At 42.8% G+C, this 17,707-nt stretch overlaps 1 protein-coding gene across 2 annotated transcripts in view; it reads right to left on the bottom strand.

Moving 5' to 3' along the window:
* SYBU (syntabulin) overlaps window positions 1-17,707 on the bottom strand; it is a 59,748-nt gene that overhangs the window by 22,414 nt on the left and 19,627 nt on the right. Inside the window, exons 1-2 of one of the 2 annotated variants that reach the window (XM_087706766.1) lie at window positions 11,162-11,444; window positions 404-604 (exon numbers count right to left, since the gene is read on the bottom strand). In XM_087706766.1, the coding sequence (XP_087562892.1) occupies window positions 404-604; window positions 11,162-11,183 (223 nt within the window). In that variant the 5' untranslated portion in view covers window positions 11,184-11,444. Of the gene's footprint in view, window positions 1-403; window positions 605-11,161; window positions 11,445-17,707 lie in introns of those variants that run through there. The other variant, XM_087706765.1, reaches the window with a different exon arrangement.

Raw genomic sequence — 17,707 nt, 5'->3', positions numbered from 1 at the left:
TTCTTTTGATCAGTAATCAAAATCTCTTGGCATCACAACAGCATTTAAACTTTACCTCGCATTAAGAATAAGCATTTCAGTCATTGCCTTTTTGCTACGCAGTTTCTGCTTTTAAACCATTCATAATATAACATGCATGCTTCATTCTGTATGCCATTTCCAAGTAGGTCTTTATTTAAGGAATAACTTTAAACAAAGTACGAAGAACACCAAAGTACACCCTCAAAGCCAAAGGGTCCTTCTAAATTATAAAGATCCAGAAGATTACAAATACGTATACCTGCAGACTTTATTTGGTTTACTGCAAATGAATTTTATGGATATAGTTCAATAAAGTTTATCATGCAAGGAGAAAAAAATATGTTTTTTTAAAAATAAAAAATAAAAATTAAGTAGTTCTTACCTGGCTTTATGAGGTTTGTCTTTGCTTCCTTTTTATAGCGAGCCGGCTGATGAGTTCCATCTGCCACTGTTCCTGAATTAAATTTCTTTCTGGCATAATCTCCCCCATCACTGCTTGTACAGAAAGCGATTGGACTGTTTCCCGTATCTGGCGGAGTCTTAACTGGAGATACTGATTGGCTACTGGGGCAACCGGTGTCATCTGAAAACAAGAGAGGGGCAAAAGTTACTTGCTGGGTATCTCTCTCTCCCTTCTCCTCCTCTCTCCCAGCTTCACTCTGTAAAGGCATTCTGTAAAGCAAGGAAGCATGCAGTCCTGGCTGGAGCTGAGTGCCTTTTTCTTTTCAGTGGAACATTGCTGTGTCACCATCTAATAAGCATCTTTTTAATCCCCACATCAGTAGCTTCTAGTTCACTCATGTTGGAACTACCTTCTCCAACACAGAGGGACAATAATGAAGTTTCCATCAGCACTGAGTGTCAGGCAAGGGGGTTCATTTCCCCACCTCCCTCACAGGGTATTATGGTATGGAGAATGGGAAAGGCAAACATGTGACTAGGTGCATGCCATCCAAGGACTTCTCAAAGAACCAGTTCCTGGCTTCATGCACTGTGTACAACCAATGGTTGTTCTGACCTAGGCTTCCCCAGCAGCACCAAGCCGAATCCTCGTCCCGATCAATCCCTTTTATTTAATTTACAGTGAATTCATCTCTAGCAAAGTCCCGGCCCACAGTCTTTCAAGATAGTTCAGTTACCGACCTTTCATCAAGCTTGGAGATTGGCCAGGCCGATATCTTTCAGACTAGGCAATAGTTGGCAAGAATGCAGAAATGAACTACTTGTCTCCTGCAAACTCCACTCCCCTTTCGCTCCCCTTTTATTCCCTATGGGAGGGGCCATTCACTGTGCACCTGTGGCCTTACTCCCAAGTCGATCCTTGTTCCTTAGCTCTTCCCTTCTGCCAACTCTGCACATGCGTGCACTGGGAACAGGCTCCAGCTGCTTGTCTGCCTCACTGATGTCTGACTCTGAAGGCAGCTGATAACTGTCAGATGGCCCTGGCCTCATCTCTGAACACAGAGCACTCGTCCGAGCCTTCCCCAGACTCCAGGACTGGCCCATTTTCCTCCCCAACCTCCACACTGTCCAAATTTGCTGTCAGTTCCACTGTGATGTGGGAAAACAAGATTCAGACAATGGTGATGGAAAACACACTGGAGATGCCACAAAGACAAGCTGAAAGTTTGAAAAGCCTTGCAAGAACCAATGACAGCAATCAGGGTTGCTGACAAACTGAGTAATAAAATAGAATTCTTTATTGGCCAAGTCTGAGTGGACACACAAGGAATTTGTCTCATGTGCATAAGCAGTATGATACAAGCAATAAGTGTGAAATCATGATCATAGTCATTATAAGGGAGCAGGTGTTACAAACAAAGTACTACAGATAGATTTCAACTTACAACCAGAGGTGGTATTCTACCGGTTTGGACTGGTTTGCTTGAACCGGTAGCAGAAATCGTGGGTGGCCCTGCCGAACTGCTCCGGGCTCTGTGGCATCCCATTTAGGCCCCATTTTTAGCTAAAAGTGCATGCACAGAAGGCTGAGCGCATGCGTGGAGGTGGCAGGTGCGAGTGAAGCAACCACGTGGGCTTGCATTTGAAAACCGTTAGGTAAGGTAAGTGAATAGTACCTGTTAGGAATATAATCTAACGGTTGGGTTGGCAATATATAAATCATGTAACAATGCTATACCTGTTTCTTTAGATCATACTGTAAAATGTGATTGGTTGTTGTTTTCCTCAATCAGCCATAAGAGGGAGCCAGAATAACTGTTAGCTCTCTGTTTGTTAGATGCTGGGCTGATCTGATCTGAGTGTTTTGGAAGCTGGCTGTTAGAAAGTGCCGTGAGCTATTGTAAGTTTTGCGACTGCTAGCAAACTTTGAATACCAGACTGTTTGTATGATTATGGACTATGTTATTCGAATTATCCCTTAACTGAAAGATGTTGATGACTGACTGTCTTAACCGTGTATGACTTGGACTGTTTGATGGACTCTGATACCTCTATTTCCACGAAAGTAAAAGCCTACTTAACATGCAGTGTCTCTGTATGCTGGTTTGTGTGTTCTCCAACACAACTCTCACAACGCTTCTCTGAATGTACTTGCTCTCCCAACAGGGAGCTTACCTAACAGTACCTCTGCTTACAACCAATTAGAGACAGCTCAAAGTTACAACAGCACTAAAAAAGTTATTTATAACCATTTTTCGGACTTGCCAATGTTGCAGCATCCCCATGGTCACATGATCAAAATTCAACTGACTTGGCAACTGACATGTATTTATGATGGTTAGCGTGTCCAAGGGTCATGTCATCGTCTTCTGCAACTTTCTGACTACTCTCTGAATTTTGATGCTTATCAATGGGGATTCCCTTAGCAACCGTATTACAAACTTAACAACTGCAGTTACTCACTTAACAATTGTGGCAAGGAAGGTTATAAAATGGGGGCAAAGTCCCCTTAACACTGTCTTGCTTAGCAACAGAAATTTTGACCTCAACTGTGGTCATTAGTCGAGAACTCCCTGTATATTACCAAAGGAAGAGCCTACAAGCATATTTTCCATGTCTCTCTTTCAGAGAAGGTCTCTCTTTATCCCACGGGGGGAGAGCAGGTGATTTTCAAAAGATCGAAACCAACCAAGATGGAAGGTCCTTTTTGATTGCATACACAAACTTGCCTGGCAAAATTTTAGTCAAAGCAAACAGAAAAGGGATTGGTCTAATGTCACTTTTAAAACAACAACAAATGATCCGAAACTAAAGAAACAGGACAGGTAAATTGAGCAAATATGAATGTCTTCTATATCAATGGCACTTAGACTTATATACCACTTCCCAGTGCTTTTCAGCCCTCTCTAAGAGATTTACAGAATCAGCCTATTGCCCCCAACAATCTGGGTCCTCATTTTAGCCACCCCGGAAGGATGGAAGCCTTAGTCAACCTTGGTGAGATTCGAACTGCCAAATTGCATGCAGCCAGCTGTCAGCAGAAGTTGCCTGCAGTGCTGCACTCTAACCACTGAGCCACCACAGTTCTTTCATTGCTAAGCAAATACAGCTTGTTTCTCGTGTATCAGAGTGACTAAGCTGGGCCTCTTAGAGCCCATTACATCATCATGACATTCCAGCCATGCAATCCCAGGTAGTCTATGCCAGCAGCCTACAACCTTTTGGGCACCAGTCCCATGCAAGGTTTTCAAATGGACTGGAGGGGGCATGGTTTCACATGCTGCCTGAATCCCCCAGATGGGGCTTCTCTTGTTTGCATGGCCTGGTTGTTGGCCGGTGCATCCTGGTCAACGCTGAAAGGAAAAGAGAATGAACAAAGCATACTTTTGCCTCCATCGGGTTTCTTAACCTTGGAAGCTTTAAGATCTGTAAACTTCAACTCTCATTATTCCCTAGCCAGCATACTCTATCAGGGAATTCTGGGAGTTGAAGTCCATGCCCTTTAAAGTTGCCACGGTTGAGAAAGCAACTCCATATCTTTGCATTTTGAAGCTAGTGGCTAGCAACAAATCTCCATGCTTTTCTTTAAAGAAAAATACAGTTAAACCTTCCATAGATTCACCTTCCTTCTCTGAAACACTGCATACAAGAGTCATTCTATCACTTGCCCCCAGGGGTGGTTTGCAATTTTTTTTTTACTACCGGTTCAGTGGGTGTGGCTAGATGGGAGGGATTGTGGCTGAGTGGGCATGGCCAACTTGATGTCACTCATGCAGACTCAGTCACATGACCCCCTCACCAAGCCATGCCCACCAAAACGGGGGTGAAAAGTTTTGAAGAGGGGGGCAGCCTCGCTGGAGCTAAGGGAGTGCCTGCAAACTACCCATTAAGAAAAAAACGTTTTGTCCTCCCCAGCCCCCAGGAACATTCTGCAGCCTTCAGCAGGGCTGAGGGAAGGGAAAAATGCCCCTGTTTTTGCAAAAAATGGGTGGAAAATGGGCCGTTTTTCGCAAAAACTGAGGTATTTTCACCCCTGCTGAAGCCTGAGGAGTGCTTTTGGAGGCTGGGGGCAGGCAAATACATCTCTGTTTTTGCGAAAAACAGCCTATCTCTGGGACCTCTCTGGGACTGGAATGCACACACCATTAAAAAAGGGAAAATATTACATTTTTTTAATAAAGATTGTTCTGCGCATGTGCAGAACAGAAAACAAATATGGCGTCGCCGAGGATAGAACCGGTATGGTCACGTGACTCCCGGAGTTACTACCTATTCAGCTGAGCCGTACCGTACCGGTAGAAACCAACTTCAGCTTGCCACTTTGCTGATTTTCCTCAATTCTTTAAGATTCAGTTATCTGTACCACTATCATTGCCACAGTTACTAATCTTCCACATCACCTAATTCTTTAAAATATTTCATCACCTAATTCTTTAAAATATTTGTGGCACCCAGTACATGCATTGAGATGAATATGAGAAAACATTTCCTCGCCATTAGGGACTGTGCTTTATTAGGGAAGTTGCAATATCAAGGAGTTGGGTTGAAAAGAAAAAGAAAATGCTACAAGGATGAAGTTCCTTACACACGAAGCCCCTTTCACGGTTCCAATTTGGAGTCCTGTCAATTCAGAGAGAAACATCTTAACATGGTTATAGGCAGGACTCTTTGAATGACACGGCAGATTATGTTCTCCATCATTCAAATCAGGGCTCTCCAAACTTGTGGGTTTCAACTCCCAGAATTCTGACTTTTCCACAAGCCCTAAAAGTTGCCTAGCTTGAAAATTCTGCTTTTAATCAATAGATGCTTTACACATTTGTTGAATCTATGCTGGAATTCAATTTACAAGGAGTGAAATGCTTAGACCTGCGACGGCGAACCTCTGGCACATGTGTCACAGGTGGCATGCAGCGCCCTCTCTGTGGGCACGTGAGCCGTTGCCCAGTTCAGCTCTGCCTCGCATGTGTGTGTTCCACCTGCAGGCCAGCTGGTTGTCAGGTCTCTGCCGTGCATGCGTGGGGATGGGGGAGCATGCAGAGGGCTGCGTGCACATGCGTGGGATGAAGGGCATGCATTGGGGAACGTTTGCATGGGGGGAAGCACATGCTCCTGCATGTGCATGCATGGGGGCAGGGAGTATGTGTGGCCACACACACATTGCATTTTGGGGAGTTTAGCCATGCAGGTATGCATGCATGCATTCATATGTGCACATGCATCCTTTGGGCACTCGGTCCAGAAAAGGTTAGCCATCACTGGCTTAGACGCTTTTTAAAAGTTACTCTGTCTAGGCTAAGTGGCTAGAATTTTGGGATACCTTTCCAATTGGCTTTTCCCAAATGAATATTTGAAACCTGAAGGATGGTAGTGTAAGGATCACACTCCCGATAAGGCAGCTCTTATTATGAATTTTAAAAGCCTAAACATTGCTAGAATGGGAGAAAATCAATAATACGTCTCAATAAATATGTTGCAGATCCTGTTTATCCTTTAATTGCTTTCTCAGTTCAGTTATAAAAAACTGAGAGCTTCTCATTTTGCAGCAGAAGGAATGGACAGACCCAGGGGTGGTATTCACTTATCTTTCCTACCGGTTTGCAAATGTGAGTGTGTGCGCATGCACTCAGCATTCCGCCCATGCGCTTTTGGTGAAAAAAAGGGCCTAAATGGGATGCCCTAGAGCCAGGGTTGGTGGGCAGGACCACCGGCTATTTCTGCTACCAGTTTGGGCAAACTGGTGCGAACTGGTAGAATATCATCTCTGGACAGACCAATGCATTGTTATCTTAAATAGTAACATAGTTGGAAGGGACCTTGGAGGTCATGTAGTCCAACCCCCTGCTCACGGAGGAGACCTGTACTAGGGATTCAAACTGCCGAACTTTCTGATCAGCAAGCTCAGTGTCTCAGCCAGTGAGCCACCTAGTCAGATAGCCACTGAACCACCTTAATGAGTTAATTTGCTCTCAGGCCCTTTGCTTTCATCCTAATCAAGTGTATCTCTAACACTTCCCTAAACCCAAACACAGCCCATCTCCTTCCCTCCCTCCCTCCCTCCCTCCCTCCCTCCCTCCCTCCTTCCTTCCTTCCTTCCTTCCTTCCTTCCTTCTTCCCATTTTAATAGCTCACATCTAGGCCTTTGTGGAAAACGTAGATCATGGTGACAAAGAGACCTGACAGCAGCAATATAGGAAAGGTTTTATCCAAATAAAACAGGGCTCCAAACAACTTTTAATCGGTCTTCTTGATCCTGGATCCAGCCCTGATTTCTATTATAACTAAAACTGCTTCAGCTCTGCAGCTTTCATGGACATCAAGCTGCTTATCATAGGAACAAAGCGATCTTGGCATGGAAAATCATTGTTCACTTGGCTCATGTTATTAGTGACCTTTATATATACCAATAACTCAGCAGGCTTTTGAATTCAAGCTACGGACAATCCAAGGTTCTGTTGCATACAATCCCTCTTTACCCATCACAGTATTGTGTTTTTTTTAATCAAACTATATAATGAATACCTGGTGTATAACCCCCTTTCTCTCTCTCCTCTCCAAATATTCACAGAGAAAACATACATCTGTCTAGTCATGTACCCTCTTCCACGCTGCCAGAGGACATTTTTCTCTCCCTGCACATTAGTATCAGATGAGCATTTGATCACTATGTCTCCTGCAGGATCAAAATTTTCACCATTACCAAAACAGCAGCTGCACAACTCCCAGCTCTGTCGATCACTCAGGTCAAAGTCATTCAGTGACTTAGACAGAGGTTACACTGTTGTACATAAAAAAATGCCAATTGCAGGAAATGGTAGGTAGGTCATCTTTGGGTATGATTTATTTTTCTGGACAGAAAGTAAGCCTGAATTTTCCTATGAATCTCTGTATGGCTTCAAAAGATTGAAATAGTATCAAGAGAGGACCAATATAATACAATAGCAGAGTTAGAAGGGACCTTGGAGGTCTTCTAGTCCAACCCCCTGCCTAGGCAGGAAACCCTATACCATTTCAAGCAAATGGTTATCCAACATCTTCTTAAAGACTTCCAGTGTTGGGACATTCACAACTTCTGGAGGCAAGCTGTTCCACTGTTAAATTGTTCTAACTGTCAGGAAATTTCTCCTCAATTCTAAGTTGCTTCTCTCCTTGATTAGTTTCCACCCATTGCTTCTTGTTCTACCCTCAGGTGCCTTGGAGAATAGTTTGACTCCCTCTTCTTTGTGGCAACCCCTGAGATATTGGAACACTGCTCTTTCTCTTAATTATATTACTGAAGTGAAAGAAAACTGGAAATCAAATCAAAGACAATTCTGAAATTCCATTCCACCTAACCATTCTCCAGATTCTAGGAGAAAATAAAAGTTTCAACAAAACCATCATAGTTTGTCTAACTGAGCAACTATCAGATTATTCTGATTGGAGATACCTTCTGCACAAAGGACTATCAGCTTCAGAATTATTTTAAAATAGATACACCTTAGCAATAGCAGACTTATATACCCCTTTCACAGTGCTTTACAACCCTCTCTAAGAGGTTTACAGAGTCAGTATATTAACTCCAGCAATCTGGGTCCTCAGTTTACCGATCTCAGAAAGATGGAAGGCTGAGTCAAACTTGAGCCTGGTGAGATTTGAACTGCCAAATTGCAGAAAGCCGGTAGCAGAAGTAGCCTGCAGTACTACACTCTAACCACTGCGCCACCATGACTAAAAAAAAAAGAGTAGCTTTTAAAGTGTACAGAAAGATTGCCTACATAGTTTGCTTTCTCTGAAATTTGATACTGCCTTGAAACATCTGAGTCACATATTTTACTACTTAGGAAGATCCTTAATTCAATTCCTTTCTCTTTATAACACTGGAAGAACCTTTGCCTTATTTTCTATACTCTTAAATTATGCTTGTGCTAGTATGCTTTATATTACTACACTGTATTAGCAAATACTGATTATTCTGTTGTTTTGTTGGCAATATTGTAGATTATTTTTTAATCATCAGTACTGCTCAGTGGTGAGATTCAATTTTTTTTTACTACCAGTTCTGTGAGTGTCACTTGCAGGGGAAGGATACTGTAAAATCTCCATTCCCTCCCACTCCAGGGGAAGGTTATTACAAAATCCTCATTCCCTCCTGATCAGCTGGGAGTCAGGAGGCAGAGAATAGATGGGGTCAGAGATGATATTTACTGGTTCTCTGAACTACTCAAAATTTCCACTACCGGTTCTCCAAAACTGGTCAGAATCTGCTGAATACCACTTCGGGTACTGCTACTACTAAGCAGACAGAGGGGACACATGGTTTTCCTTACATAGCCTTTCCCTTAAAACTAAGACCTTCTGCATTTCAATAATTATTATTTCCAATTCTGCATCCATACACAGAAAGTAGTAACACATGCTTATTTTACATAAACCTTCTTACTTCTCTACCTTTCAAATATATTTTAGATCCATGATTTTCCTTCCCCTCTTTTAACTTCCAGCAAGTTTTTCAAGGAGGTTAGCCTGAATAATATTAATTGGACTAAAATTACTAAATGAGCTTGATAGCTGAGTAGAGTTTTGAACTCAGTTTACATACAACTGATTTGACATTTCTATTTATGGCACCACATCGATTGTCAAGTACACAGGATATCTGTATTTTTATTATTTTTTCAAACTTTAAGTGCACAAATTAATTAATATATTAAAATACATGCACATATAGATGGAACCCCTGTTTCTAAACACAGTGACGCTAGTTTGCTGAAAGCTAGACTTCGTTCTTATTTTGCATAACCCAATTTTATGGTGCAAAATTGTGATAAGCTATTATTGGAAAAAATATCCAGTTTCCATTCCAAGCCAGGCACTGGAGACAAAATGGAGGCTGGGGGATGATTGGAAAGAGGGTCCATTTATTCATGATGCAGAACCACATTTGTGGTTCTGGACAGCTGGCCACAGGGAGTTGAGAGTGGGGGGTATTTATACCTTTCTTGGGCTTTGCACTTGAACTTCCTGTTCCTGTGCAACAACATATATTCTATTGGGTGTTGTAGAGCTTATGTAAGGGTGATAGCTGGCTTTGTAGGTTGTCTGAACTAGATTTGGTTGAAATTTGGACCTGCTGATGCAATGAAGGGACATTTGGCAATTCCTACTATGGCTGAGGGCTAATCCTACCTTTGTTGGATCTTGGGTGAGGGTATTTGCTTATGAATAGACCTATCTATTCATAAGTGCTGATTATCTAAGTGCTGACATCTGCTGTAAGCTATTAAGAAAGTTGGGGGCTGCTTTCCAAGAGCATGTTTCTCCATTTAGGGAAATATAATATTCTGCCTTTTTAATATTTCCTAAAATATTTTATTCTTCTGGGAGAGGGGTGGGTACAGGTGGCAACTTTCTACACTATTTAAGAATTTAAAATACTGCTACTACCTCTATAAAAACACTTCAGCAGAAATGTGAATCCTGATCATTTTTTTAAATATAATTGGATTCAGGCCTATATAGGTAGTCCTTAACTTACAACCGTTTGTTTAGCAATCATTCAAAGTTACGACGGCAATGAAAAAAGTGACTCACACTTACAATCATCACGGGACTCCCCATGGTCGCATGATCAGAATTTGGGTGCTTGGCAATGGGCATCTACTCATGCGGTGTCCTAGGATCATGCGATCACCATTTGCAACCTTCCCAACAAGCCAAGTCAATAGGACAAGCTGGATCCACTTACCAACCATGTGATTCACTTAACAACTGCAGTGATTTTCTTAACCACCATAGCAAAATGAGTTGAAAACCGGTGATTAACTTAACAATTGCTTGGCAATGAAAATTCTGGTGTCTGAATTTCCCTGTGGTTGTAATTTAAGAACTATCTTTAGTTATCCCTAAAAATATTTTTTTAGTGGGCCGGGGTCGGATGTGAGAATGAAGTGACCCAATCCACAACACAAAAAAATTCCTATGTAAAAAAATATGTTGAATTGTAAGAGCAAATTTGTTTGTGCTCCAAGAAGTAGAAGACCATCTTTGTTCCACAACTGTTTAGAAGCTAAATCAATATAATGTGGTTTTGATCAGCCACAGGCTGCTCAAACAGCAGACTCTTTAAAAGTTGTGGATTTTTTTAAGTGCAGGGTAAATGAACACCTGGCAGAATGAGGGGGTAGCAGATTTCTTGTTTTGGTAAAGGACTGGACATTTGAAATCCAAGTTCTGAAATAAATGTGGCTTCAGTTCAGTTCAACCCTCTGTCAAATGAAGACTACACTTATGCTGACCACTAAACCAAAAAGAAAGAAAATTGACTGAACTGAAATTCATTCATACATAGATGGTTGGACAGGTAGATATAGAGACTGCTAGGCATTCAAACAAGTTTGCTAGAAGACATGCAGTAAAACGCAATAACGACAGATTAATAATTACACACGATTATACTTAGCAATTAGGCAAGCCCTTTTGAATACTCATGCAGTTGGAAAAATAATTTTCACTGTGCCTTACAACAGCTCCGTAATAAAGACAATCATTAATGGAAACTGCAGATCAGATGCATAAACACACACAAAAGGGAATAACATCAGAAAACAATATGCTTTCTTTAAAGCTTATGAGTTTCTGATCAAGATAAAATCTAAAATCAGCCATCCCAACTTACAGCACATTGAGCAGCATCTCTTAGCTTCACAAAGACATTTGGCACAAATGAAAATGTTCTTTACCCCAATGCAAAGCTTACCATCATTTGCCAAGATCTCCATTCAAAAGCTCCTGTGACCCGCTTACATCCCTCTTGCCACAGCGCCTTCACACTTTCACCTCCCTAAGTGACTGCCCAATAAATCATAATGAGCAGTTGGCTGCCCCCACGAGTTGACTCTCCAGTGATTCTTGAAAACTTTCTCTCCCACGCCTCTACCTTAGCAGCCAGATCTCACCACTTGCCCCCAACTTGCTAACATGCACTATCTCAAAACAGAGAATGACTTTATCTCTAGAAGCTTCGAAATGACAATGACGAAATTGTGAAGTCAGAGCCTCGGTCACAAGTAGGAATTGAAAGGAAATGTAACCAGAAATAACTCTGTCCTTCCGAGTAACACCAGCTAAACGTACCACCATAGTTTTGCAGAAAATCAGACTGGAAAGGGAAGCAGAAAACTGGGGGATGACGGCATTGCCGTGAACATAGCAGGATCACTTCCTGGTTCCCGGTTTTATTTGCTGGATCATAGCATTTTTTTTTTTAACAAGAGAGGAAGAAAGAAATCTGCCAACACGCAGCTCGTTCAACTTGGCAGCACATCGTTTTGGAGAGCACAGAATGTTTTCCCTCCTCCTTTTTTCCCCACCATGCTGTCAGTTACAAACAGTTCCTAACTAGTATCTACTCTAACATGGTTGGTGGCTGTGGCATAAAGCACTTAAATTAACCTCTTAGCAGAACAAGCCCTTCCACATCCTCAATTCTCACGGAATGAAAGACATGCTATTATCTTCTCCACTCCCTTTCCTCTGATGTCAAGATTTCAAGATAATAACAGAGACAATCCAGGTCTTCGTCTGCCGATAGGTTTACCGAAAATCAGTTCCTACATCCTTAATCCTCAAACTAAGTTGTGGTAAAAGGGACACAGGTATTTCTTGACTCACAATCACGTTTAGCAACCCTTCAAAGTTACAACAGCACTGGAAAAAAGTGACTTATGACAAGTCCTTGCACTTACAACGCTTTCACCAGCATCCATGTGGTCACAAAATCAAAATTTGGGGACTTGGCAACCAGCATGTATTTTACACACAGCTGCAGCATCCGAGGTTCATGTGATCACCATCTGAAGTCTCCCCAGCCAACCTCTGACAAACAAAGTCAATGGGGAAACTGGATTCACTTAACAACTGTGTGATTCATCTAACAATTGCAATGATTTACTTAACAACAGTGGCAAAAGAGGTCGCAAAATCCCAGGTTGAGGCAGGATGAGTTCAAGGAAATTAAAAATAAATAAATAAACCAGCCTCATGTACACAGGGGCAGAAGCTTTGTATATCTCACAATTGCAAGACATCTAACAAAGGAGAATATTTTTAGCTCTGGGTTGACATGAGGTTGACATTGATGCTCTCTGAGCTTGCTAGTTTTCTTACAGACATTTCCTTACCCTAACTAGGTAACATCATCAGGGCTATGGTAATAAGGAGTGCTGCTTGCTGTCAGTTTATATTCTGGTGACTTGCCTGTGTGTGGGTGGGTAGAGGCAGTCTTTGAATTCTCTGGCTGGGGTCTTTGGCAGTTTCTTGACTGGGGAATTGTTTACTTGATTGTTGGTCTGAAGTTAACCTTGGAATTAATCCATACTGAATTGAGTGCTGATATCTGGTGGAGAGTTTCTCTTTTGGGCTGGTTGTTTATCTCTTTTGCATGTCTATAGATGTTGTTAATGTCTCTGTGTCTATTGATGGCTGATTTGTCAGAAGCCCAGGCTTCTAGGAATTCCCTGGCATTTTTGGACTTGATCTGATCTACCATAGGATTGTCACCAGTGGTGGGTTTCCACCGGTTTGGACCGGTTCGGCCGAACCAGTAATGGTTTGGCGGCCTGGGTCGCTGGAACCGGCTGCGACCCAGGCCTGCCACGCCCCTGAACTGGTTTTCCGGGCAGTGCCATAGGAGCTGCCATCTTGTTTTTCACTTCTGCGCATGTGCAGAACAATTTTTATTGCACTGCGCGTGTGCACAGTTCACACTATGAGCGAACCGGCAGTAGTGTCTGCCGGAACCAACCCGATTATCACATTTTCCCAATTGAAACTATGGGTTGAATCTGTCCATATGTTGTGAAATTAAAGAATTTCTGTCATGTTTTCTGCCTGCCAGTTGGTGAATCATGAATCTGATTGAGCAGGATGCAATATTTGGTTTCATTGTTCTCCTCATGTGGTTGTTAAAGGAAATAGAAAAAGGACAGTACAAATGTTGTGTCGTCCCCCCCCCCCCCCAACTCCAAAGGAGGATGCCAAAGAGTGATTTCTATGTTGTGGCACCTCAGCTTTGGGATGGACTCCTTCTGATCAGCAACCTTGCATGGACCTTCTCTATTTTTTCTTTGTTTTCTGATAACTATCCCCCAAGATTTGAGCCCACAGCTTCACAAAAGCCTTTTCCCCTAGCACCTCTCTATCAGCATTACAACAATTATTGTTATCAGCTTTAACTTACTATTTATCCTATTTGTTTTTTTTTTTTCTACGGTTTTTTGACAGATTCTATCATGGCAGGTCGGCCGCGCCTATTTTAAATAAAGATCAGGGTTTTCTAAGAAGAAAAGAAACTCATAGAAATGAGGGTTTCAGATTTTAGGTTAGAACTTTTAAAACCCATCTTTTTTTTTATAAGTAACTCAAAGCAAGTGAATCTTTCTCCTATTTTCCCCACAACAACTCTTTGAGGTGGGTTGAGCTGCAAGAGATTGCTCTTGATAGAAAGTGGTCTATGTTTTTTATGGATCGATAAATATTTGCCAGAGGTTTTCACTATGTTTGATAAAAATATTAGCAGGCATAGTTAGTCTCCCTAGCCAGTGGGGGAAATTCAATTGTTTTTACTACCAGTTCTGTGGTGGGTGTGGTGTGGCTTGGTGGGCGTGGCAGGGGAAGGATACTGCAAAATCTCCATTCCCACCCCACTGTGGGGCCAGCCAGAGGTGGCATTTGCCGGTTCTCCGAACTACTCAAAATTTCTGCTACCGGTTCTCCAAACTACTCAAAATTTCCACTACTGGTTCTCCGAACTACTCAAAATTTCTGCTACCGGTTCTCCGAACTACTCAAAATTTCCGCTACCGGTTCTCCAAACTACTCAAAATTTCCACTACTGGTTCTCCGAACTACTCAAAATTTCTGCTACCAGTTCTCCAGAACCTGTCAGAACCTGCTGGATTTCAGTCCCGTCCCTAGTTTTGTTTCATGTCGGGTGGCCAGCAGCTACATCTAGTGAAGTGCTCTCCACCCTTCAATTGTAAAGATAAATTATTACTGCTTTCCCTTGAAGAAGATTTTAAGAATGGAATGAAATAACCCACCAGTCCCTTACGTTTGTTCCAGAGGTGGTATTCAGCTGGTTCTCTCCAGCTTGGGGAAACTGGTAGCAGAGGCTGCCAGAGGCTCCGCCCACCTGCCCTGACTTAATGCGCGAGCACTGCACATGCGCATAAAGCGGTGTGGGCCCGCTCACATTTGCAAACCAGTAGGGAAGGTAAGTGAATCCCACCACTGTTCCTAAGTAAACTGAAAGTGTGCCTTAATAAAAAATTCTCATTACACAGCAGTGAATTGACTTTGCGCTGCTTTAGCATTTGGGCTGGATCCTGTTTTCAAAGCTCTGCCTTGATTCCTATGTGTAGAAAAGAAAACAGGTGATGGGGGCAGGAAGGATACATAACCTATAAGATGATTGATGAGCGAAACAGATGAAGACAGAAGTCAAGGTCACTGACTTGGCTTCCCAAGTACGCACACATGGGGGATAATCACTTATCCGAAGAGCTCATGCTACAAAAAAATCAGTCATGCAGGTGACACACAGAGGCTTAAAGGCTGAATTTATGTCCAGTATACCTCTAGAATATTCACTGGGAAACCTGCTAAATTAACAAGGCTTAGACTTTAACCCTTCACAAAAATCTTAGCCTGGTGGCACATTCTTATCAATGACTTTTTACTAGAAACATACATTTGTGCTGCAGGTTCAAAACAATGAGATATACAGGAAATAAATTCACCCCTTAAGAACTTTCCTCTTTTAAAAAGTCAATATTTAGATGACATGATAAGATGAGATGACATTCCTGAAATGGCTTTCTTCTGAATAGCAGCTTCACCAATTGTTACTTGACTGATTTGATTTGGAGAGCCGCCATGCCCAGAGTTCTTCTGTGGCGGTATACACATAGGTAAAGGTCCCCGTTCCACATATGTGCTAATCGTTCCCGGCTCTAAGGGGCGGTGCTCATCTCCACTACAAAACCAAAGAGCCAGCGCTGTCTGAAGACGTCTCCGTGGTCATGTGGTCGGCATGACTAAATGCCAAAGGTACACGGAACACTGTTATCTTCCCACCAAAGGTGGTTCCTATTTTTCTACTTGCATTTTTACATGCCTTCGAACTGCTAGGTTGGCAGAAGCTGAGACAAGTAATGGGGACTCACTCCATTATGTGGTGCTAGTGATTCAAACCACTGAACACAGCTCATGGGGGAGTGCGCGGCCCTCCCGGGCTCCGTTTTCATCTACAATGGCCTCCTGCAGCACTCCGTGAAAACGGAGGCCGGGAGGGCCACCCTCATGAGCTCTGTTTTTGCTGGCAGAGGCGCTGTGGTCAGTTCTTGCGGGCCAGATCTAAGCACCCCATGGGCCAAATCCAGCCCACGGCCCTTGAGTTTGACATATCTGCTTTACAGACTTGTGAAAATTATAAATGTGAGGACTGACGGCAAAGTTACTTTTTCATCACCACTGTAACTATGAATGATTGAGGTATGAGGCAGTTGCTAAACAAGGATTACCTCTGTCTGGCAAATGCATGTGTGCATATTAACCCGTTCTTTGTAATTAAGCGGATCTCGTGTATTCGCTAAGCCTCACGTTGTGTGCCATTTTTGAGGTGCAGCTACTTCGCTAAAATTAAATTACTAATCTGCAAGACAGTGAACGCTGCATAACAAAAATATATTGCATATCTTATTGGAAATATCTACTGGGATAGGTTAATAGGTTTAGGGATCCGATGCACAATATTATACTGCTGGAACATTTAAATACATTTCCTTTAGTGTCTTGCTTTCTCATTCTGGATTCCTTAAGTTAAATGGTTTAACTTTTCCAAAATGGGCAGAACTTCCTTTTTATTTCATCTATTCGGGACAGCTACCTTAAAGGTCAGGTAGTCAATACCCCTCAATCTGCATGAAAAATGGTTCCAAAGTGGCTGCACAATTTAGGATTAAAACAGAGCTAATACTGGAGAATAATCTGAAGTGAACAAGCCAGCTGAATGTTTCTGGTGAATGTTTTTTCTCAGCATGACATATGAATCCTGCAGCTGAAATCCAAACCTAAGGGTGGAAAAGGGGCGGAGGAGGTAGAGAAGAGTATCTAATTCCTATTTATTCAGTTTTTCAGAATGTTCATACCCAGCTGGGAAGGGTCTGTTCCTTTGTTTTTAGTGAGATCTAGTGAATGGGATTCACATGCATGGAGAATTGGCAAAATGGCAATTTTCTCCCCCACCCCCGAACAAGTATATCCTAGCATAGTTCCTTCTACCAACACCTCTTTTGCAGCCCAGCTGAGACTTAGCAAATGCTGCCAAGAAAGTTGGCATCAAGTTTCAAGCGTGGACACATTGTGTGATCAGAGCATTATTTGAAGAACAGAAGCCACCTAAAAAAACAGATTAAACCAGGACGTCAACTCTTCTGCAGCACACACCAATTCTGGGTGTAGTGAAGCATCCTTTACTCCAGGGGTGTCAAACTCGATTTCATTGAGGGTCACATCAGGGTTGTGTTTGACCTTGGGAGGCTGGGGTGGGCGTGGCCATGGTGGGCATGGCCAGCTTGTTGTCACTCATGCCGGGGGGCACCTGTGGTGGCCTGAGCACTCTGCCAGCGAAAACAGGCTCCCTAGCTCTGTTTTTGACGGTGATGGCTTCCTGTGACCCTCTGCCAGTGAAAGTGGAACTTGGAAAGGCTGCAAACGGCCCTTGTGTGCTCTGTTTACAGCTGCAGTGGCCTCCTGCAATCTTCCACTGATGAAAATAGAGCCCAGGAGGGCCATTTGCAGCCCTCCTGGGCTCTTATTTTGCAGCCCTCCTGGGCTCTATTTTGCAGCCCTCCTGGGCTCTATTTTGCAGCCCTCCTGGGCTCTATTTTGCAGCCCTCCTGGGCTCTATTTTGCAGCTCAGGAGGGCTGCACATGGCCCTCCTGGGCTCTGTTTTCCCCAGCAGAGGCACTGCAGGCTGGTCCTTTCCAGGGTGGTTCTGTGGACCAGATCCAAGCATCCCACGGGCCATAACCAGCACCTGGGCCTTGAGTTTGACACCCCTGCTTATCCCAAAGCCTATTTAGAGACTTCATCTAGGCAGAAAAGTCCAAATTGTAATTGCAATCTTGTACACATTCCTCATGTTAAGACTCACCTGGCTTGGCAAGATCAAGAATATAAGAACTATGTCCATAACCCTTAACACTCATCTAGCACAGTAACTTGGATACTGTAAGAAGA

Source organism: Thamnophis sirtalis, unplaced genomic scaffold (genome assembly GCF_051295495.1).
Source record: "Thamnophis sirtalis isolate CommonGarterSnake01/CBP01778 unplaced genomic scaffold, rThaSir2_p1.2 scaffold_2, whole genome shotgun sequence".
NCBI classification, from domain to species: Eukaryota; Metazoa; Chordata; class Lepidosauria; order Squamata; family Natricidae; genus Thamnophis; species Thamnophis sirtalis.
This window is presented reverse-complemented; position numbering and strand designations above follow the sequence as displayed.